This window comes from Perca flavescens, chromosome 9 (genome assembly GCF_004354835.1).
Source record: "Perca flavescens isolate YP-PL-M2 chromosome 9, PFLA_1.0, whole genome shotgun sequence".
NCBI lineage: Eukaryota > Metazoa > Chordata > Actinopteri > Perciformes > Percidae > Perca > Perca flavescens.
The window spans coordinates 10,541,028-10,566,244 of NC_041339.1; the positions used below are offsets into that span (position 1 = coordinate 10,541,028).

Consider the following 25,217-nt stretch of genomic DNA (forward strand, 5'->3'; position numbering starts at 1 on the left):
AATCCTGAATTTGTGAGTACATTCCACCCACTTTGGTAAGGACATACATGGTGAACAGGTGGGAGAGGTGCTGACAGAGATAGCTCTGCTTGTTAAAAACATATTTTCAAAAAAGGATTATTTTTATGGAAAGCTGAAACAGACAGGGGCAGCGCTTGATACCACAGGAATCTGTTATTAGCTTGCTTTCTATCTAAGTTCATTCTTAGGGTGCCTGGGTAGCTCACCTGGTAGAGCGCAGGCCCATATACAGAGGCTCAGTCCTCGACGCAGCGGGTTTGACTCCGACCTGTGGCCCTTTGCTGCATGTCATTCCCCCTCTCTCTCCCCTTTCATGTCTTCAGCTGTCCTGTCACAAATAAAGGCCTAAAATGCCCCCAAAAAAATCTTTAAAAATAAAGTTTATTCTTAATGTGTGCACCATATGTTGTTAGTAAAGGATGTAGAGTAAAGATGTTTGGAGTGGTCTAGTAGCATATGGTTTGGTTTTTTAAATGAATTAAAGGAAAAGTCTGAATTTGAATAGAATTCACATGTGTTTATGCTTTGATATAAAACCCAGTATTATCAAAAAAATGAGCTCATCTTTCTTGCTACTGATAGGTATTTTAAATCAAAGTGAAAACATGTGAGAAACTGTCCTGGTCCATTGAAAGTCGTAGAGTGCCAAGAGAACGAGTTGAAGTAAAATTTTAAGACTGTATTTATTTGTTTTTTGGTGTCGTTATGTGATTTAAAATGTATGAGGCAGTAGATCCTTCTTTGCTCTGGCCATCCAATACACTTCCTGCAGCTCCAGTCAGCAGCAGTCCAATAACAATCCCTGCCCAAATAAAAATATTTAGTGTCCCAAAGACAATCCTGGAGCAGGGACAAAGAAAAGGGGATTCTCACAGTGATGACAAGTTATTCTATTCATTATTTTTTTTTAGGTATATATAAATTAAAATGATGCTGCCAATATGAGTTGAGAATATACAATCGCTGTATGTGCTGCTTTTTTATGGAATTGCCCATGCTTCCTTCTTTATTCCCAACCAAAACGTTCAATCAAATGGAATTTCAGCACACCTTTAAATAACTATGGTCACTGTCGGAATGCGGGGAACCAGATTTAATTCAGCCCAAGATTATTTGTTCTAGGAGGGTCAATCCTAAGCGGGATAGATAAGCACATAAGAAGTTGGGTCCAAATTAGTTCAATGATAGCCAGACAGATTCTTTTAAGAGGATGGAGGAATGAAGGGCTGCCGTCAATCCAAGAGTGGGCTTGTGAGATGGCTAGGGTGGCGGTGTTTGAAAAGATGTCATACAAACGGTTCACCAGGTCAGATGTCTATACGGGAAAATGGGGAAGGTACTTAAGCTTTCTGGAGGGCTCCTAGGAAGCTTTGTGCAGGGGAGAGATGTGTATGGTGGGCGTGTGGTGTTGTCATTTATGCATACTGTATGTTTATTTGGTTTACAGTTTATTGTCTATTTTGTAATTATTTGTTATTATTTTGTATGATCTTGAATATTGTAGTTACTGTGTCATCTTTTCTTGATTTTTGTCTGGATGGGTGGTGATGATGAGGGGAGTGGGTGGGGGGGTATGTTGCAAATTGTATGCTTTGTTTGTTTTAAAAAATAAATAAAAATTGTTAATCACCAAAAATAACTACGGTCACATTACAGTTTTTTCTAAGTTTAATTTGCTTACTACTTTCCATCAAGCACTCATTATGAGATTATGAGATGTTTAATGCATCATGGTTGATACGATTATTATTGTTATTTTAGACAACACAAAATAAATACACTCAATATAAAACAATAAATACTCATTCACATAAACTCTACATAATATCTATGCCACATAGCCAATAACATATGCAAAGATGAGCACATTTTTTAGAAAACTACATTTAGGCTTATATAAGCCTAAATTGTCTAGCCCAATATCTTAATTTGCTGTAATACAATCCAACCAAATACTGAGATGATTTGTTATTCGATGCATTTATACTTGATGGCATTAACACTGAGTGCAGCATGACACCTCTGACAGAGCATTGTTGGATTTGACAGCTAGTGCAATCAACTGGGTCAATACAAACTCAAGAACTCCAGTTACATTAATGGAATGTGAAGAGGCTTCAGATTGTGCTTATCTTTGATGCAGTGTTAGGCTTTCTATTTCCCTTCCTCTCAGCTGTATTCACAACCCTAACACAGTGTAAATAAACAAAGTGGAACACTTTAACGGTGACATGCATATGTATGAGATGTAAAATAATTTGATCCCTTTGAGCGTTTCCTTGTCAGCTCTCAAAAGCAGCATTTCAGGGTTTGTGTGTGTGTGTGTGTGTGTGTGTGTGTGTGTGTGTGTGTGTGTTTTCCACAACAAAAGTTTCCTTCCTTCTTGTCATAGGTGCCGTCTCATTAGTGGTAAATCACTAAGCTGACATTTATGTTGTACCCAGTCACACAGCATCTTCTTTTGTAGTGGAAGTCTGATATCACAGCAAAGCAGTGTTTGTTCAGGAGGGTACGAGAGATTTCACACACAGAAATCATTCCGCTTACAGTTTAGTGCTTGTGATTGGGGTTGTGGGGTGGTGAATTGAAAGTGTGTGACAAAAATGTCTTGTGAGAGCTAAGTATCTTACATCCTAATATTAGAAGCCACCCAAAGTTTAAATATAGGAGAAGCCAAGTAGGTTGGTGATGTTTATTGTGATTACATACCCAATAATATCCTTGTACTAATCTGATCACAAAGAAAAGCAAGTTACTTTCAACTGCTCTTTTGCCTAAAATCCAAAGCAATAATGTACAAAAGGTAATTGTATAGCATTTATATATCACATAGGAAGTTGAGTGCACTCCTTATGGAGGTGTAAAGTAATTAATTGTAAGTTGCTTTGAGCAAAACAAAGCATCTGCCAAATGAATGTAATGTAACCCAGGCCAAAGTGTTTTCCTCTCACAGAGGCCAAACATGCCTAAACTGTAAAATAACCAAATTCCCTAATCATAACAACACTCTATAGAAACATGACTTTCAGATTCGTTGGTTGTGCTTTATTTACTGGTCATTTGAGCATTTTAACAACTACATTGAGAAATGAATAATGCTTGATGCTTGATTCCAAAAGCAGGCTTTTACACATGTTCTTTGCCTCACATGAAAACTTAATATGTCATTCAAAAATAATGCATTGTTTTCTTTAGTGTCTTGTTGTTGGTACCTTACAGAGGGCATGTTCCTTGTAACCTAACAGCAGTAGGATGTACAGTATAGGCCCATATATCAGCAGTACATGCTCACAAAGGCTTCCTCTCGCATTCCAAAGGCATTAACATCAGGTAGATTAAAAGCTCTAAACTGTCGTAGTATGATTGTCTTTCTGTTTTAGCCCTTGTGATGGTTATCCCTGTCTTTAATCATTGTATTTTGGAATAAGTTCTCTCGTTACCCCTAAAAAAAGAAGAATAAGGTAAAGAAAACTGAATTATTTCATAAACAAACAAAAACAAAAGTTTGACAAACTCTCCCTTGTGACCCTACACATTTGTAATGCAAGATGAGGTATATACCATACCGGTATTTCCATTGGTATTTGATGGAATCTACACTGTATCTATGCCTGTCAGCCTTGTTCTTAATTGTGACTGTATTTAACAGTCAAAACAACTGATATCATTATTTAATTATATTCAAATTGTATTGGTATATATAGTTAAATATATTTTTTTCCTATAGTCCCTATATGGCAGTATCACTATCAAAACACAAAGTACAGTAGGGGGTAGCTAGTTCTTTGCAATATTGTAGATAACTCTGTGGTTAAATTACTGCATTTGCTCAAATTAGATTTCTGTATGTCACGCGATGTGAGGTTGCGTCTCATTCAGTTCAAGATTATGCCTTTCTTCAATTGGACGTCCTCCAGATTGTTAAGAATTGGTTTGAAAGACACACCAAATTGTATGAAATGTTAGACAGAGGATGACCAATTACTTCATGTCCTATGGTCCTGTGATAAGGTCCAGGAATTTTGATACATGATAACCTATGTCAGACTGCAGAGACCCAGGTTCCATTCAGCCCAACATTATTTGTTCTGGGAGATGGGTCAATCCTAAGCGGGATGGATAAGTACATATAAGAAGCTGGGTCCAGACTAGTTTAATAATAGCCAGACAGATTATTTTAAGAGGATGGAGGAAAGAAGGGGTACCGGCATTTGAAATGTCATATAAACGGTTTGCCAAGTTGGATGTTTATACTAGAAATTGGGCAAACCTAAGCTTCCTGGAATGCTCCGAAAAAGCTTTGTGCTGGGGAGAGACGTGTATGATGGGCTTATGGTGTTTTTCATTTATATGTATGTTTATTTGGTTTATGGTTTATTGTCTATTTTGTTATTATTTTGTTGTATGGTCTTAAATGTTGTAGTTACTGTGTAATCTTTTCTTGATTTTTTTTCTGGATGGGTGGTGATGATAAGGGGGGGGGGAGGTCATGTTGCGAACTGTATATTTTGTATGTTGTTTGAAAAATTAAAATTGTTAATCACAAAAAAGATCAGATTTCTGTTATGTTATACATTATGTCAATAAACATGATAACTTCCTAGTTTAACATATTTGCTTTTTTTCCAATAACCTAGGTATTTAATCACAGCATCTCCAATAGCATACGTACAGATTTTGCTTGGAAACGCAACGCCTGGACTAAATCACCATCATCACTGTACAAATCACCGACCCTGGATCCAGCAAAACAGCCCCAGACCATCACGCTTCCTCCTCCATGTTTGACAGTTGATGTCACACACTGAGGAACCATCCTTTCGCCTACTCAACGGCGTACAAAAATCCTGCGTGATGGACCGAAGATTTCAAATTTTGATTCATCAGTCCAGAGCACCTTCTTCCAGTCTTCAGTAGTCCATTGATGATGTTTCTTGGCCCAGGCAAGCCTCTTTTTCTTATTCTGACGTCTTAGCAATGGCTTTCTTGCTGCAACTCGACCTATCAAACCTGCATCTCGAAGTCTTCTCTTTACAGTTGAAACTGAGACTTGCTTATTACGACCACTATTAAGCTGTGCTGTCCTGTGAGCCGCCTATCACGCAAGCTGTTGACTCTCAGAAACTTGTCTTCTGATTCTGTTGTGGCTTTGGGTCTGCCAGAACTCTTCCTGTCAGAGTTTTCCCCAGTTTCTAAGTGCCTTTTGATGGTGAAGAATACTGTACTCAATGACACCTTGACTTTCTTCGCAATTTCTCTGTAGGAAAGACCAACATTCTTAAGTGTTATGATGGTCTGTCTCTCTTCCATTGATAATTGCCTTTTTCCTGCCATTTTTATGGCAACACACTACTTTCTGCAGTACAATACTGTTCATATAATGCTCACGAGGGTACGGTACCACAGTGTGTTCCAACAATACTTTTATACAAACAGAGGGGGTTGTAAGTAATCCAGACAAGTTGGAACACCTCTGGGAATTGGTAGCACCAACTTTCAAAGCTTGATCAACCTCCATTGCTATAGAACAGCTTTACATTGTTTGTCCATTTCTTGTTCCCTGAAAAAGCCTTTTTGTAAAATACTGAAATGTACATTATTTTTCAGTTTTGGGTAACCTTACTTTTTTTTTTAACCTCGGGCGGTTCACCACTTACCTTTGTACCATTTCAAGCTATTTATTGGACTTGAACTGCTAAAATTTCAATAAAAAACTAAAACAATTGGGGTTTTCTAAAACTTTTGACTAGTAGTATATATATATGTATAAAGTACAGCTGCTAAGATAGCTGGAAGTTTTCAGGTTTGATCCCTGCAGCAGTGTTCTTTACACCAACAGTTGTGTCCCTAAGCAAAGCACTCTTACCTGTTTACACATAAGACACTTGTAGAAAAGTGTCTGATCCTTTAGCTAAGTACAATAAATAAGACCATGATGTAAAATTACCCCACTATAAGTTATATATTCCAAATCTTATTTAAGTGAAATAAGATTTGGCAGCCAAAAGTACTCAGTAATCAAAAGTTAAAGGAGCAATTATTCTGAATGGCCCCTTTCACAGTGCTATATGGTCAAGATTGTTATATAATTGGATCACTATTACTTGCTACTATTACTATTATGTAAGCAGCTTTTTAATGTTTAATATTGTATGTGGCACTACATTTAAGAACTTTATATAGGCCTTCTTTCATAGTGATCTTTTTGTCTATGGCACCCCAACAAGCCAATAGCTAAACAGAGTTTCATTTGTTTTTAATTGTAAAGCACTTTGTGCTACATTTACATGTATGAAAAGTGCTCTATAAATAAAGTTTTGATTGATTGATTGATTTTCATGTTTGAAATTGTAATACAAAAATGTAGTTCTATAAATGTTGCTTAGTTTTTAAACATGGCCAAACATGATCAAAAATGTACAGTAAACAAATGAAAAATAATTCTTGGGGCACCCTTGTCCTGTCCTTGAGGGATCCCATTTGGAAAACACTCACACACTGCTTTAATCTATTTGAATGCATTGTATTTTATAAACTGAACTGTAACTATTGTATATGAAGTAAAAAGTTCAATAGTTTCCTCTCAAATGTAGAGAAGATGTGTACAATAGCATAAATACTGAAGTCAAGTAAAAGCATCATATATTTGTGCTTACATGCAGTACTTATTGTAAGTGCTATTTGTTACAAATAAATACCAGAATTATATATTTCCCATGCAGATTTATTTCCCTACAAGAAAAGAAGACCTCTTTCTGCAGCAGTATGTTGGAGTGCTCAATTGAGGCATACACGTGTGCTATGATAAGTAACAAGACTCTTGCTTAACCAGACATTCCCATAATCTGGCATCAAGAACCCCCATATAGAGATCACTCTATGAGCCCTCTTGTGATAAAAGCGACATGTAGCAACCCTATATTAATATTTCTGTATTTGTATAGAGTTGCACATCTGTCTGTACTGTAAAAGGGGACTGAGTGTTAAGACATTTCAGCACACAGTCATGCATTTCCAATTTTGGACTAAAATGTATGATAAGTAAGAGAAGGTGACTGAAGGACCTCCTGACACTCTTGCAGGGACTCCTTAAGAGACCGTGTCCCCTGCTTTGGGAAGATCTCGCGCACAGCTCAGCCTCCTTCCTCTACGCCCCGCCCCCAGATGAAGCTCCTAGTAAAAGGAGGTAGATACAAGTAAACTAACTTTCAGCGAGAGGGGCTATTTATCCATACCGTGGTAAAATATAACGTCCTTTTCCCCCCCTCCGAGCAACGGAATGCTGTGAATGTCCAGCCGAGAGAAGAACGACTCTAATATCCGCATCCACCGGAGCGACTTTATCTTCAACCAAGTTTACTTTGACATTTTCTGGAGACTGCATGGTACGTGAGCAAACGCTTTCAATAGTTACCGCTTAGCTTGTTTTTAGAACAGTATGGGTTATCAAACTACTGTATCTATAGGCTACATGGTGATTGTTATTAGTGTAAAAATTATATTTTCCAGCTAGCTGTGTTTACTTAACCGCCCATAAATCCAGCTGAACATCTGTCTCTGGCTGAATGCATTGACATGTAGCTTTCCTTCTTGCTTTCCTTTTAGAAGCTACAGGCTATAGCTAATAGTTACTCATGTTGATATTCATTTCTCTACTCTTTGTGGTCACGTTTCATAAGAAAACAGGAAATTAACATGAAACGCAGGTAAACAGAGTGTTGTAGTGTATACAGTGCCACAGAGGTATTCCGTCAGATAGAGAACAGCATGCTCTCCAGTCCAGGCGCTCCTGGGGGATCGAACATAAATGACAGTGAAACCGCGCGTGTAATATTTTAGATGAAAGCAGGGAATACTGACAACAGAAATTCGTTTATTTGTACATGACAGTGGAAACTGCCTGCCATTAAGATGGAGGTGATTTGATGTGTATCCACTAATGTCTGTCAGTGTTGCTGTGACAACACTGACAACGGATAGGATAATGTTGGTAGTTGTTTTGTAGAGTGTAGATGATTTTTGGATTGATTTTAAGATTCTTTTTTGGGCATTTGTAGGCCTTTATTGACAGGACAGCTGAAGACATGAAAGGGGAGAGAGAGGGGGAATGACATGCAGCAAAGGGTCGGAGTCGAACCCGGGACCGCTGCAACGAGGAGTAAACCTCTATACATGGGCGCCCGCTCTACCAACTGAGCTATCAGAGTGTAGATGAATTTAATTAATTAGCACTTCTTAACAATGTAAAAAACATTTTTAATCAAATCTGATCAGCCAGTGATGGGATATTTAGGAACTAATATTTGAAAGCTACATTCCTAACCAATCAATTGGTTTTGAAGCTGAATGTAATCATTTTTATATATACATTTAAATGCTATGATTTGATGAATTGTTTAGTCTGAAATGTCAGAAAACAATGAAGTAGCCGAAGATGTTTTCAATTTCAATTTTTTGTCCCACCAACAGTTTGAAATCCATTCTAACAAAAGGACTGCAATGATTGAATGATTCTGAAATAGTTGCATATTCATTTTGTGTCAATAGACTAATTCTTTCAGTTCCAATTTAAGAAACTGGATATCATCAATACTAATATTTAAAAGTCAAATGCAGGAAGCTACTGCAAATCAGACTTGTTTAATAGTTTATCACAGATGTGTCAAGAATCTGTCTGCATGGTGACTCAATTGGCAACGGTGCACACATCATGCACAGATGTTAGAGTCTAAACAGTCCACGATGTCATACCGCATGTTGTTTAAGTATACTGAAGTGTGTGGGGACAGGATCTCTAGCTTTTTTAGAAATAAAGCTGTGTGGGTAATTTGTGATGGAAGGAGTGGGAGGTTGGGTGGTTTGTTAGTCCCGAGTCTGTACATTCACACTGAAAGAAGTGGGGAGCTCATTTTAGGTTCATTCACCAAGTCATAAGACCACACTGATGTTGTCTAGATTACATATGAGGCAAACTTGTGTCAGATTAGTTATTTTAACATCAAGAACAGCAGTCTTAAAGGAACACGCCGACTTATTGGGAATTTAGCTTATTCACCGTAACCCCCAGAGTAAAACAAGTCGATGCATACCATTCTCATCTCCGTGCGTGCTGTAACGCTGTCTGACGGTTCCAGCATTAGCTTAGCCTAGCACAGATCCTGCAGGTAACTGGTTCCAACTAGCCTACTGCTCCCAATTGTGACAAAAGTGACAAAATAACGCCAACATGTTCCTATTTACAGTGGGGGAAATAAGTATTTGACTTTGACCCCTTGCTGATTTTGCAGGTTTGCCCACTTACAAAGAATGCAAAAATCTACAATTTTAATCATATGTACATTCTAACAGTGAAAGACAGAATCCCAAAGAAAATTCCAGAAAATCACATCATATGAATTTATTAAAATTGATAACCATCTGATGAGGAAAAACAAGTATTTGACCCCCTGGACAAACAGCAAGTATTCTGGCTCCTACAAGCCAGTTAGTCTTTCTTTAAGACACAGCCCCAATCCGAACCAATTATCTACATCAAATACACCTGCCTCACCTCGTTACCTGTATAAAAGACACCTGTCAACACCCAAACAACCAGCATCCAACATCACCACCATGGGCAAGACCAAAGAGCTTTCTACGGACATCAGGGAAAAGATTGTTGATCTGCACAAGGCTGGGATGGGCTACAAGAGAATCGGAAAGCAAGTTGGAGAGAAAAGATCAACTGTCGGTGCAGTTATCAGGAAATGGAAGAAGCACCACACCACCGCCAACCTCCTTCGGTCTGGGCCTCCACACAAGATCTTGCCTCGTGGGGTGTCCCTGATCATGCGAACGGTGAGGAATCATCCCAAAACCACAAGGGGGGAACTGATGAATCAACTGAAGGCAGCTGGGACCACAGTTACAAAAGAAACGGTTGGTAACACACTACGCCGTCATGGATTGAAATCCTGCAGCGCACACAAGGTCTCCCTGCTCAAGAAGAAACATGTACAGGCCCGCATGAAGTTTGCCATTCACCACCTGGATGACTCAGAAGAGGCCTGGAAGAAGGTGATGTGGTCAGATGAGACCAAAATAGAACTTTTTGGCCTCAACTCAACTCGTCGTGTTTGGAGGGCAAAGAACACCGAGTACAACCCAAAGAACACCATCCCCACTGTCAAGCATGGTGGTGGCAACATCATGCTTTGGGGGTGCTTTTCAGCCAAGGGGACGGGACAACTCCATCGTATTGAGGGGAGGATGGACGGGGCCATGTATCGTGGAATTCTGGACCGACATCTCCTTCCCTCAGCGAGAGAGCTGAAGATGGGTCGAGGATGGGTGTTTCAGCACGACAACGACCCTAAGCACACCGCCAAAGCAACAAAAGAGTGGCTGAAGAAGAAGCACATCAAGGTTCTGGAGTGGCCTAGCCAGTCTCCAGACCTGAATCCGATTGAAAATCTTTGGAGGAAGCTTAAAATTCGAGTTGCCAGGCGACAACCTCGGAACCTGAATGATTTGGAGGCTGTCTGCAGGGAGGAGTGGGCCAACATCCCTGCCGAAATGTGCACAAACCTTGTTACCAACTATAAAAACCGTTTGACATCTGTGCTGGCCAATAATGGCTTTTCTACAAAATATTAACATGCTGTTTGTCTAGGGGGTCAAATACTTGTTTTTCCTCATCAGATGGTTATCAATTTTAATAAATTCATATGATGTGATTTTCTGGAATTTTCTTTGGGATTCTGTCTTTCACTGTTAGAATGTACATATGATTAAAATTGTAGATTTTTGAATTCTTTGTAAGTGGGCAAACCTGCAAAATCAGCAAGGGGTCAAATACTTATTTCCCCCACTGTACATGTTGTGATTTGTATAGTCACAGCGTGTACAAAAAACAACGTAACATGAGACACAGCCATCTTCTAACAGTAAACAAACCGGGAACTATATTCTCAGACAGGCTTGCTGCGAGCATATCACTCCGCCCAAGTACTATATTCTTCCACCTGAGAATATAGTTCCCGGTTTGTTTACAGTTAGAAGACGGCTGTGTCTCATGTTACGTTATTTTTTGTACACACTGTGACTCTATAAATCACAACATGTAAATAGGAACATGTTGGCCTTATTTTGTCACTTATTCGGAGCAGTAGGATTGCTGGAACCATTCACCTGCATCTCCTGTGCTGGCCTGATGCCGCTGGAGCCGTCAGACAGACTTACAGCATGCACGGAGATGAGAAGGGTATGTATCGGCTTGTCTAACTCTGGGGGTTACGGTGAATAAGCTAAATTCCCAATAAGTCGGCGTGTTCCTTTAACATCTTACTGTACCACAAGATGCAGTATGTAACACACACACACAGAGACACACTGCCTCAGCTTTTTGTATTGCCTCTCTCTTCACTTATGTCTTTGTGATTATGTGAACATAGTATATGCCCTCTGGACCTAACAACACTTAACTGCAGTGTATGCATACGTGATGACATGGATATAAGCCAGGCCTTTAACATTGAAGTGACCACAAGTATGTAGCTTAGTTTCAGTAATGTGCAGCATGTTCAGTCTGGGGTCTGCCTGTTGTGATGTACTTTCCAGATCTTCTTTGGGTGAAATAGTTGCTCGGCTTAGACGGTCAGGGTTGAAGAGAAGTCACATGAGGTGATTTAAGTTGTTGCTGCAACAAAGCCAGCACCGACCGTGGCATGGAGTAAAACCGTTCCTCTTTTCTAAGTTGCTTTGGGTTGAGTGTACAACTCAAACTTAGAAAAGAGGAACGTTTGTTGCCCTTAATTTAACTTTATCAGTTAAAAATCCTATTTGATCTCTGAATATAACAAGAGTTTCTCTAGGTCTGTGGAAGATTTAGGTACACATATTTGGTGAGGGGTTTAGGGGTCGTCCCTCGAAAAAATTTAAAAAAAAGAAAAAGAAAAAAGCTAGAGCAGATAATAATAAATAACATTAATAATGCTTAAAGACAAAACTTGCTAAAGACGTCCACTTGGGACCAACTACAATCATTAGATCTTAGAAAAGCCGTTACCTTAGTTTTAAATGCTCATATTAATTTTACATTCATTCAGCTTAGGTGCTGGCTTATAATGGTAGGGAAAACCCTGTATAATATAAACACTTTTTGCATCAGGTCTTTAAATCTTCAAAGTCTTAACTAACTTAGCAAAATACTGCTTTATATCAGTCCTGAATGCCGCTTTCCTTTGATTTGGTCTTTGCCTCACAGAAGGTATTGCATCACAGTATACCTCCGTTTAGTCAGTGAAGAGATGAAGGTCAAGGAGAGGCATGAATCAAACTGTCCTTGACGAGCTGAAAGTGTAATATTTGTCATGATCTTCCAAAATGACTTCCCAGCCCCTGCAGCCGCTGCACACTGAAAGGCCCTTTTGTCCTGTTCAAGCTGCTTGCACGGCAGAGGGATGCACCTTAGTACTTCATGCATCACTTTCTATACACCCTTTATGGTTCACCACAAGTCAGATAGGCGCGCATCTGTTTCTTTCACGTGGTACTGTACTAGTCACAGACACTGCTGTACTGAGTGCAATTCCTGTCACAGAACCTTTACCATATAGGTTTGACATTTGACTTGAGTAACAGTTACAGTTTTGTTATCATAAGAATCTGATATCACTCAGAGAAGTAGTTTGCATACATTTTTCGGTGGACCACATCTTTCTATAAAATGTTTTTGGTTGTGGCTGCAAAACATGCAGTCAATCTAGAATTAGACAGAGCCCAAAGCATACTTTTTAAAAATGATTATTCAGAAAACATTTGTACCAATTTCATCTTTCAATAATCCCCTTTTGAACTTTGATTCAGCCTTTAAAAAAACATGATTTTGGATATAATAGGCCCGAAATCTAGAATGTCAGACTGTATATGTTCCTAATCTGCTTTCTGAAGTTGGGCAAATCCTCTGCTTCTCTAGTGGGATCCTCACAGCTCTCTGCTTTGATGCAATGGCAATGTATCTTTCTATCTGATGTCTATCCTCTTTGCTTTAATGCTTTTTGAAGTCAAGAAAATTTAATTAATTTATTGTATATTTTTTATTTAGGTTGAGAGCAGCTTTAAAGAAGTGACCTACAATAATGTCTTCTTTTTAAAGATTCCTGATTTTCATTCATTCATTCATCAACTTTCATTTTTAATCGAAATATCATTCAGAAGTGGTCCTCATTTGCAATGACATTGAGTAATTACAAAGACAACAACAAAACAACAACACAGAAAAGAAAAGAATATACCATCATAAGAAAGATAAAAAGACAATAACATTTTCTGAATTGAAGAATTGATGAATATAATTTGATAAATAAATTAGGATAATAAGGATACAAAAGAAAGTACAAGTAGGCTATGTAAAGCAAGTTCAAGTTTGCAAGTTTAAAGCCAGATTTCTAAATTGTCCAAAAGGCACAAGTGATTTGATTTTAAGAAAGTGCTGTAATTTGTTCCAGGAGTCAGGGGCACTGAGGTTAAAAACAGTTTTTCAAGAGCAAGAGCCTTATAGATAAAAGATACCAGTGAGTATCACGTCTCTCTTGGAGAGAGGACCACCCAAAATGTTCATATAAAATACAGTGATGTGTACCATAGACATAACTGGTTATGAATCTCAAGGCAGAGTGATAGAGTCCAGAGATTTAATAGTTGAAGAGAATGCATGTCTATAAATCGCATCACCTAGTCCAGGACTAACATGAAAACTGCTTCAACAACCCTTTTCCTACAAAACACGGGAAAGAGATATAGAGATAGTAATTTTTTTGCCTGAGTCGCCACCCAACATTATCAATTTGAAATTGAAATGGGGGCTTTTCATAAATCCAGATGCCGAGATATTTATATTCTGTGAATCTCTCAATTGGAGGTCCGTTCATAGTGGAAATATTAAGGTCAGTATAATCTATAGCTCTGGCTCTGGAAAATAGCATAACTTTGTTTTGTCAGCGCTTAGGTCTTTAAGAGCCTCTTGCAGAATATTAAAGGAACGTTGTAAGTTTTCAAATGCTAGATGAACAGAATCAGCAACATAATACAGCGCAGTGTCATCCGCCTACAGATGGGCATGACAGTTTACCAAAGATGAAAAGATATTATTGATATAAATTGGGAAAAGAACTGGACCTAAGATTGAGCCCTGTGGAACCCATTTTGATACTGTTAAAAGGGGCTAAAAGATAGGTAGTTCTTAAACCAATTACAAGCAATAATACCAAAGTTAATATAATGTTACCTCTGTAAGAGCAGGCAATAATCTACTGTGTCAAAGGTTTTTAGGGCAGCATTTGATTCTAAATAGCTGCAACTAAACTTATGTAATTGTACATGATTTGGCTCAAGTGCAATACAAATAATAAACTTTTTGTTTTTATAAATCCTCCCTTAACTCTTACACAGTAACATCCTTTGAGTTATACTCAATTTGTTACATATTTTACTGTCACTAGAATGAAGTTACTACTCAGGTTAAACAAACTTGAAACTTCAAAAATAATTTGAATACACCTAAGGCAATATAAATGGTAATGGTACTGCAGCTATTGTGCCGATTTTCCATTTTTCTGAAGATATTATATTACAGACATATTTGTGCAAACATCTACAGTAGGCGTCACTCCTCTAGGTGGGTTTTTCTCCACATCTGAGGATCGGTGTAGCTAGGAGATGCACAGACAGCTTCTGTGGTGCGCTACTGACTGGAGCATGTCATAGTCTTTTATATCCTACAAATGTCAATAGACCTTATTTCCCCATTTTTAACAAGCCCACATATCGTTTGTAATAGCCATTTAAGCTATCTGTCCTTTTACAAAATTCAACATTTGGGAGGACCCATCCTGCAAAGTGAAAGCTTGCAAGCTAGGCTAGCTAGTGTCCATTTGGAAAGTGGAAGCTGGTTAGCTTAGCTTGCTAACTAGTTCCCACTAAACGTTACTTTTCCCTTCATGTTTACTACGGAGCCCCAGACATGACATCCGGAAAAAAATAAAAATCAATTGTGGCCACGAAATACTAATTTGTGGCCACCATATACTAATTTGTGGCCACGAAATGCTAATTTGTGGCCACAAAATAGTATTTTGGGGATAACGACGTAGCCAAAATATAATGCGGGCAGTTCTGCTATACACCTGTGTGGGGCACATATTCTGACGGCTGCTACTGTACTTATAATATATGGTGACCTCTGAGGTACTGGCTCTGTGATGACTATAAATAAGAAAAGATATGTCCAGATTAGTGTGAAGGGATGACATAACTACCCCAAACAATATTTTGAAGTTTAACTCCTTTCTTAAGCAGTTACAGTGGGGTCACATAATCTGACAATTTACCCAATGTGCTGGTCCATTAAATATTTAGTTCTTTCTTTTCTTTACAGTAGAATATGATTACTTTAAGTTTTAAATGTAGGTCTAGTGTAAGGTTTTACGTAGGTTATTACAAATGTAACTCATGCAGTCACAAAGAAATACTTGTTTAGAAACATTTCAGAGAAAATGTACCTTAATATATTTTATTTACTTTCAGATAAACATATGTTACTATGCCTGAGGTGGTTAATATGGTGACCAGCGGTTTACTCTTTCTAGGAAGCAACAACAAACCGCGGATAATCATACAGCTTGCACCTGTGGATGTAATGTATTAATGTTAATGCCGTTTGCGTAGATGCTCTTCTTCGCCTTCCATTGTCTACCACGCACGAGCAGACGATGTGCAGCAGCGCCCTCTGTGGTCACAGTTTTTGATGGGTCAGAGCTTTCAGCGCAACACCGGCATCCAAGTCGTACCTTCCCTGGTAAAGCATCCGGGCTCTCAATATTCTGTTTAAATGCCTCTCGGTAATAACGATTCCTTGCAATACCAGGCTTTTTAGAATGTCTCTGTAACTCATTCACAGCCTAAAATACAATTCAATCAAATCATCTCTGTCCATGACTGCACCTTTAGCTCACTCTGGGTAGCCTATGTGACCCACACAGGTATAGCAGAACTGCCCGCATTATAGTTAGGCTACGTCGTTACCCCCAAAATACTATTTTGTGTAGTATATTGTGGCCACAAATTAGCATTTTGTGGCCACAAATAAGTATTTCTTTTGGATGTCATGTCTGGGGCTCCGTAATTACCTGCTAAATTATCTGCAGCTCTCACCCGCTCAGTGTTGTGTTTGTCTCTCTATAAAGAAGCGGGCCTAGCTAGTGTTCACTCTTTCATGATTCCACCTGGTGATGTCAAATGTCAAGACCGTCAAAGCTGACAGGAACAAGCAGTCTTAACTATACATGTCACCCAGTGATTTGAATCACGATACAGAATAATGTATAATGTTACACAAATCAAATTACAGTAATACAATAAGTACTGTAATTTGTAGTGTAAAAAATTCAGGGGGTGCTGTCACTAGAAAATTTTAGCACTTACAATTCTGATCAAATAAGTTGACGAATCAAAACAAACACAGGGTTATATAATGTACTGTATACAGTAATTTCTTAGCAAAAATACATTTATTTTCAGTTTGACCTTAATTCAGAAAACCACATGTGACTTGATTGTTCAAATGTTCAATTTATTAAGTTTATTTATTTTTAGGTTGGTTGGTCATCCTTAGTGTTTAATAGCACATGGACTTTGCCGCATCATGGTACTCAGTGTTTGAGAAGTGAAATATTTAGGGGTGAGGTCACGCTGATTAGCATGGTGGTACTAAGCTGCTTACTTAAGACCCCATTGGAGCATTCAGTGTTTCCTGACGCTCTAAATTAAAGTGTGTTAATAGCCTGTGGCATGTTCCAAAGTGTTTCACACTCAGCAAGCCAGTCAGCCGTCCCACAATCATCACACACTCTGAATGGCCATGGGCACAGGAAGGTGTGTGCAGCACAGCTCTTTGAAGCATGACCCCCAATTAACCCTCCTGGATTAATCCCCTGGTCTCCAAACTGCTGTTTCTAATGTCTCATCTCATCACACCCACGGAGTATATTAAGCAGAGCCCAGATCCCTGCTGTTGTCCACGCTCAATACAACCTGCTTGACCTTTTCTACTTTTGTTCACTTTGCAGCTGGGGCTTGAAGTTGACTTCCTGTAGACTGCTTCATAGATAGGGAAACCTTTGTGAAAAGCAGGAGAAAGGCCTGTTCACCCACCTTCATCATACTGGAAGCTACAGGATGGCTAGAAGAGTCCCCATTCCCTTCTTACTTCTTGCAATGTGCTGCCTGGCATCTGCAGGTAAGTTTCTCTCATTTCTGCTTAGTTATATTCGAAACGAACAGAGTTTTCAGAGACACATCTATACAAATAATTGAATTCTCATTGTAAGGAGCCAAAAACGAACCCATGCAACTCTGGTGTCCGCAATAAAAGATATTGACTATGCACCAAACCTTGCAGTTATTCATTGTCAGACAAACACAACTGTGCCCATATTCTAGGATGTTCCACTGTTTCTCTTAGCATGCCTTTCTAGACAGAGCTTGTCAGAGTCGTGAGTAAGGGGGATTTACATTTAATAAAGTGCTGACAAGTTCAATCTCAGAATACAAACACTCTGCAGTCCTACATGTATCTGTCAGATTGATTGGAATGAGGCTAAGATACTGCCAAATACCTTTTAATTCACGGCCGTTAAACAGGCAAAAGAGAAAGAGAGAAAATAACAAAGTAAACTGATACAGAGGTCAATACAAACGTTATCAGTGTGTCATATCAATTAATTTTAGGTTCGTGATGATGTCACATATTGCCACAACTCATCCCTTATGAACTTAAAATACTGTACTTCTCACTTTGACAATTGCTAATTACGACCTTTCATACTCCAATAGGTTATTGTGAATATGAGCAACAGTTTCCTAGACTGGCATCTGTGACACCATACCTATCTTATTTAGATTACTCTCCTTGTTTCTGTACATTGCTGAGATTGTTTCTGGCTCCAGGCAATGACTAACTTTGTAGTTAAGACATAGAAACAATGATTCATGAAGTAATTTAATCTAATAATAATCCTTCTTTAATTTTTGTTTATTCTTTTGTTGATTAATACCATTAAAAAGTGATTTAACTCACTTCATTATAGCTTTTAAAGCTGTTGCTTCTAACAGCTGGTATAGGACTATTACAAGAGATGGCCCGATACCACTTTTTTGCTTCCCGATACCGATTCTGATACCTGAACTTGCGTATCGGCCGATACCGAGTACCGATCCGATACCAGTGTGTCATATATTTTATTATGTTTTAAAAACTGTCTACTACTCTCCCTGTATGGATGTGATATTATTTCTATCTTTGTTGTCGGTCTGACTCAGGTTAAACTCTTTGTGAAACACGAACAAACAAAAACAATGAATGCCACAGAACTTTCTTTTATTATCCAGTTTGACAGTCAGTTATAACAAGAAAAAGAACATATATAAACTACTTTAACGTAGATATTCTTTAGGGCTTTATTACGTAGTATTGGATCAATGCATAAACTCCAGTACTTCCCGATACCAATACCAGCGTTTTAGGCAGTATTGGATGTTCCGGTATCGGTATCGTAATCGGAACATCTCTAACTATTAAACTGGAAACCTCTAAAGGCTCTGACACACCAACGCGACGGCCGACTGTCGGCAGAAAAGCCTAGAGCCTAGAGCCTCCTAGCCTAGAAATCTAGACGCACCCTAGCGGCAGCAAATTTAATTTGCAGCCAGGGGGGTGTAGGCACGCTCCGTTAGGGCTTTGACTCCGAACTTTGTTATTTGAATATCATTCGAATATTAAAAAAAATAATGATATTCGAACAAATATTAGCCAGCCCTTAAAGGAACACGCCGACTTATTGGGAATTTAGCTTATTCACCGTAACCCCCAGAGTAAGACAAGTCCATACATACCCTTCTCATCTCAGTGCGTGTTGTAACGCTGTCTGACGGTTCCAGCATTAGCTTAGCCTAGCACAGATCCTGCAGACAACTGGTTCCAACTAGCCTACTGCTCCGAATTGTGACAAAAGTGACAAAATAACGCCAACATGTTCCTATTTACATGTTGTGATTTGTATAGTCACAGCGTGTACAAAAAACAACGTAACATGAGACACAGCCATCTTCTAACAGTAAACAAACCGGGAACTATATTCTCAGACAGGCTTGCTGCGAGCATATCACTCCGCCCAAGTACTATATTCTTCCGCCTGAGAATATAGTTCCCAGTTTGTTTACGGTTAGAAGACGGCTGTGTCTCATGTTACGTTGTTTTTTGTACACGCTGTGACTCTATAAATCACAACATGTAAATAGGAACATGTTGGCGTTATTTTGTCACTTATTCGGAGCAGTAGGATTGCTGGAACCATTCATCTCCTTTTTTTGTGTTTGGAGCCGTCAGACAGCCTTACAGCACGCACTGAGATGAGAAGGGTATGTATGGACTTGTCTAACTCTGGGGGTTACGGTGAATAAGCTAAATTCCCAATAAGTCGGCGTGTTCCTTTAATATTTGAACCTGTTATGGCCATTATTTTTTGTAAATGTGTTCGCTTGTAAACGTTGTTTTCAGTTTAGATTCTGAGGCTTTTTTTACGCATTTCAAAATGTAACTACACGTCGCGGCGATGCACATCACTCAGCCGTGGCTTGGTAGCGTTGCATTCCCCCCTAATTCCCAAAGAAGGCTGGCTCGCCCAGGGCCATATGGAGCTAAATCGGGGCCAAATGTTTTGTTCATTCGAAAAAAATATATATAGTTGAAAAAATAAAGCTTGAAATTGAAAATTTAAGTTTTGGTCAAAACTTGGAAAAAATAAAACCATGTATTTGAACTAAAAATAAGTGTACCAATTTTTCTTTCAGTTTGAATAAAATATAGATTCAATTCTGGAATTATTTTGAATAAATTATAAATTTTCATTTTTCACTTTTATATTTGTTTTCAGTTCCACATTTCATGTTTTCAGATTCAAAAGTTATTTTTTTACGGCTTCAAATCTTTTTTTTTTTCGGTTTCAGATCTGTTTTTCACTTTCAGATATTTTTTTTTTTTTCGGTTTGAGACTTTTGGCCCTGATTTGGCGTGGGGGCGTGGCTTCAACTCAGAGGGGCGTGGCATTATGAGTGACAGCCTATCAAAGAAGGCAGAAGACTCCTCTGTCATGTTGACTTCAGGAAATGGTGTTACTGTGAGAACTATGACTGAATGCTTTCTATCCACTATATACATGTGATTTTTACTTAAACTGATGCCAGTGACAAAGTTCCATTTAAAAAAATGTTTTGGACAACAAATGGTACCAATTACATTATAAGAGCAATAAACTGTGCCAGATTGTGCAGTTCAGCAGGAACAATGACTTCTCCCACTTCCATGTATGACTTATAGCACCACAGTATTCACTGGCACCAGCCCACAGGTAGGACATGTGAAAGATATTAGCATTTGTGAATAGATACTTTGCAACGTTATCCCCTCAGTGGCATTTTTTTTGTGATTAACACATAAAAGGAAAATAGGTGGACAGCTGGACAAAGCTGGCAATCAAGCATCGCTAGCACTAAAGTTAGCATTAACTAACGTTAGCTTCACACTAGCTGGTGTTTTTACACTAATTTCAGTGTCCAGCTCAAGTTTTTTTTACTTTAACGTGTATTGGTCTTTGTTAACCTCGGTTTGTCAGAATGCCCATAACTTGACACTGGCTGCAGTGAAGAAGGTCTCCTTTTATAGAGTAGACAAATATGACTTTACATTAATGCTCTGGCCTGATAAATTACGTTTTACACTATAACGTTACATGTAACAGCATGACAGTTATGCCTTACAAAATATGCCAAGTGGGCAAACTTTGAAGGCTTCTACCACAGCCTAACTTAAGTATCAGAATACACTAACTTGTCTTTTTGTATTTGTATGTCTTACTGTCTGTTTTCTGGACCGTGTGTGTCCGTAATAAAAGCTTTGATTGATTGATTGATTAACAAAGCGGACCAGGACAAGTTATGTTGTTTAAACTAACCATGAAAAGGTAACACTAGCAATGTTAGTTATCTATAATGTTTTACATTTATAAGGCTGTACGGCTGGAGGCAGCCACTGTCGAGTTATGGTCATTCTGACAAACAGAGGTTAACAAAGACCACTACACGTTAAAGTCAAAAAACTTGAGCTGGACACTAAAATTGGTGTAAAAACACCAGCTAGTGTGAAGCTAACGTTAGTTAATGCTAACTTTTGTGCTAGCGATGCTTCATTTCCAGCTGTCCACCTATTTTCCCTTTATGTGTTAATGACAAAAAAAAATGCCACTGCGGGGATAATGTCCCAAAGTATCTATTCAAAAAGGCTAATATCTTTCACATGTCTTACCTGTGGGCTGCGCCAGCAGGTTGCCTTGGCGGAGCGGACGCTATGCTGACTGACGAGTGAATACTGTGGTGCTACATTCAATGTCATACATGGAAGTGGGCGAAGTCATTGTTCCTGCCGAACTGCACAATCAGTTTATTGCTCTTATAGTGTAATTGGTACCATGTGTTGTCCAATACAATTTTTTAAATGGAACTTTGTCACTTGCATCAGTTTATTAAGTAAACATCACATGTATATAGTGGATAGAAAGCATTCAGTCATAGTTCTCACAGTAACACCATTTCCTGAAGTCAACATGACAGAGGAGTCTTCTGCCTTCGTTGTTAGGCTGTCACTCATAATACCACGCCCCTCTGAGTTGAAGCCACGCCCCCACGCAAAATCAGGGCCAAAAGTCTGAAACCGAAAAAAATATCTGAAAGTGAAAAACAGATCTGAAAACGAAAAAAAAAAAGATTTGAAACCGAAAAAAAAAAGATTTGAAGGCGTAAAAAAAATAAGTTTTGAATCTGAAAACATGAAATGTGGAACTGAAAACAAATATTAAAGTGAAAAATGAAAATTTATAATTTATTCAAAAATAATTCCAGAATTTAATCTATATTTTATTCAAACTGAAAGAAAAATTGGTACACTTATTTTAAGTTTGAATACATGGTTTTATTTTTTGCAAGTTTTGACCAAAACTTAAATTTTCAATTTCAAGCTTTATTTTTTCAACTATATATATTTTTTTCAAATGAACAAAACATTTGGCCCTGATTTAGCTCCATAGAGGGCCAGGCCAGCTCAGCGGCGTCTCTCTCCCGTCGCGTGCTACCTAACACCGGCCCCGCACCGCTCCCTTCTCCCCTTTCTACCTGCCTGCGCGCGGTGCTGCTGCACATGAGGAGAGAACACAGAGGGGAGGGCGGGGCTGCTCCTCAGTCACAAAAAAGAAGAGAGAGGGGACTGTTTTGGGGCCCACAGGAGAGAAATAACTTCCGTGCTCGCTGGACAATACTGGTGACTTTTTTTTTTTTTTTTTTTACAGAAAGTCGCTGTCTTTTCGACAGAAAGTCGCCAGATTTGTCGCCGCCACACACACACACATACACACACACACACGCCAACTCGACGCACACACCAGCACACAAGTATTAATATCAGACCACTTACGTAGGCTATGATGAGCTCCGAACTTCCTGTCGAAAGCATACTATTTGTGTTTAATCCAGGGTCTGACTTGTAATAAAAAAAAAAAAACTTAAGTTTGATACCAATATTACTTACTGAAGGCATTTAATGGTCAAAATATTATTAATAAATATTTGAATATATTCGAATATTAATATTAATAAACAAACGAACTTCGAAATATGATTTTTGGGCAAAAGTCAAAGCCCTACTCTCTTGGCTTGCGAGCTGGAAAAACCAAACTCTGGTCAGGCCAATCACATCGTGTATAGAGTTGGTGGGCAGGGCTTATGGCTGCTGCTGCTGGGAACAGCGGTCTTCTGGAAGACTTGGAGTTAAGCTTTTCTTTGAGAAAAGAACAAAGAACGGCACTGTTGCACAAGTTGGTCAAAAAAGTGCCTCGGAACACACCGAAGAGACGCCGACTTGAGCGTACGTTCTGGGTGAGACGTAATACGTCTCCATAACAGCAGGCGGCGCTAATCTGTATTGTCGGCCAAATTTCAAAACCGATCTTAATGGCGGCTCGTTCAGAATACGATCTCGTATTTTACGAAAATAGTTCACCGAAACGTGTTTCTGAAAACATTTTAAGCGAGAAATCGGCCATGCAGTTGCTGAATCTGTCTTCATTTCAGTTTGACAAAGGTCAGTTTAAAAGTCAAATCGGCCCAAATGAACGCCGACGGCTCCTCCGACTGACGATGGCACGGAATACACCAAACGTCACTGACCTCGCCAGACTGTCCAACGGCCAATAATCGGGTTGGTGTGTCAGCGCCTTAAGGGGAGTCAAGAGTCTGCAGCCACACTAGTGTCTGTGTGGTTGTCCTAACTTGCAGATGTTTAGCAGGTATAATGTTTACCATATTCACTAGCTTAGTTTAGCGTGTTAGCATGCTATAATTTAGTATTAGTGCTAAACATAAAAGCTGTGTCCTAATTCCATACAGTACTTCATACTAAGCCTACACTCTCTCTTCTTGCATTGGCACTTACATTTAAAAATGTATATACTATTAGTAAATCTGAGAATGAGGCCACGTCCACACATGTACCAAAACAATTTTTTTTTTACCCGTCTTCCCTGGATTCATTTCAAGAATAGTTGCGTCCAAACGAATCCACTTGTAAATGACTCAACACGCTACTTCATATTCCAGGCCTATAGGTGCTGCTGTTTCTGCTACAGAAATTCACCAAAAATCGGAGAAGAGCATAGTCAATTCCACTTCCCATCATAACATGACTAGCTATACTAACGTTCTCTTAATATATCCATGGACTATAATAACTTTCACCACTGCTCATTTTATAAAGGCCGCCGCAAGAAAACGTCTTTGTTTACATTGTATAATGTACTGTTGGATTGCTTTTTATTTTGCATGATTGCAGCGCGCTAGCAGCGAGCTAACGTTAGCGCGCTAACATTAACTAGCTCTAACATCGGCAGTCAAACAAACATCAATGATCCATGAATGATGTCTTTTTAATAATCTATATGTTTTTCTTGCAGTAGCCTTTCTACAATAAGCCGTGGTAAAAGTTACTATAATCCGTTCAAGGAGTTGATAAGCAGACAGATTCCACTTTATAAACAGATAGCCATAGCAGCTAACGTTAACGTTACTTCGCTGCTGGAGCGGTCAGCTACTTTAGCGATGTTTAACTTTAGCTACATAACGTTAGCAATATATCTTGTGTAGAATCCAGAGGGAAGGGTCAGGGAGCAGAGACAAAGTATTTAGATGAAGTGAGCTGTTTGACCATGGAGATGGGATATGCTCGCGTAGCTTCACCGCAGTTGTGTGTATCAGCGGCCGTGGGTAAGAGAGGGTGTAAAAGAGGGGTCTGGCGATGACATCATCGATACGGATTCGTATTCACCGTCCAAATGAATCCTGTAAACGCACTCACCCTGAGACCAGGTTTCAAAAAAGTGCATTTTCAGGCAGTGCGTTTACAGGATTTGTTTGGACGTTTCCGTGTGGATGGCTCCTGAGACCCTGTGTCTCAATGAGATTACCTGTATAAAAAAGGTTAAAGGTGCAATACTTAATACTGACAGCTAGGATTTAAAGTAGTTACTGCAGTCCAAATTAAAAATACTGGAGAGAGTCATCTCCCCCGGCCCCTTCTCCACAGACTTGAAGTTCACGGAGGTTGCCAGGCTGAGACTGCAGTATCCAACAATGTTGCTAGACGCTTGGCTCACATAGCCAGACATTACTTCACAGCACAGCGGAGTAGCTAACGTTAGATGCTGGCTATGTTGACAGTCATAAAAGCCTGTGCTCACGTGGAGCTCTGTACCCAACTGACAGACAAACTTTTTTGGCTTAGAATTATGGTAGGAACCGCAAAAAACCCCACAACCTCACCGTCCTCTCCACCTGATGGAAAGACACACTTTCTCGGCTTAGAATTACGGTAGAAACCACTAAAAAACCCACAACCTCGCCGTCCTCTCCACCCGCCGGACAGACACACTTTCTCGGCTTAGAATTACGGTAGCAACCACTAAAAACCCCACAACCTCGGCGTCCTCTCCATCCTACGGACAGACACACTTCCTCGGCTTAGAATTACGGTAAGAACGGCTAAAAATACCACTACCTTG

General features: G+C 39.1%; 1 protein-coding gene across 1 annotated transcript in view; it reads left to right on the plus strand.

Annotated features, from left to right (window-relative positions):
* Positions 1–7,213: 7,213 nt before the first annotated feature.
* The window catches only part of tgfbr3 (transforming growth factor, beta receptor III), an 86,935-nt gene continuing 68,931 nt past the window's right edge, over positions 7,214–25,217 (plus strand). Inside the window, exons 1-2 of the mRNA XM_028587427.1 lie at positions 7,214–7,406; positions 17,127–17,296. Of these exons, the coding sequence (XP_028443228.1) occupies positions 17,236–17,296 (61 nt within the window). The 5' untranslated portion in view covers positions 7,214–7,406; positions 17,127–17,235. The remainder of the gene's footprint in view (positions 7,407–17,126; positions 17,297–25,217) is intronic.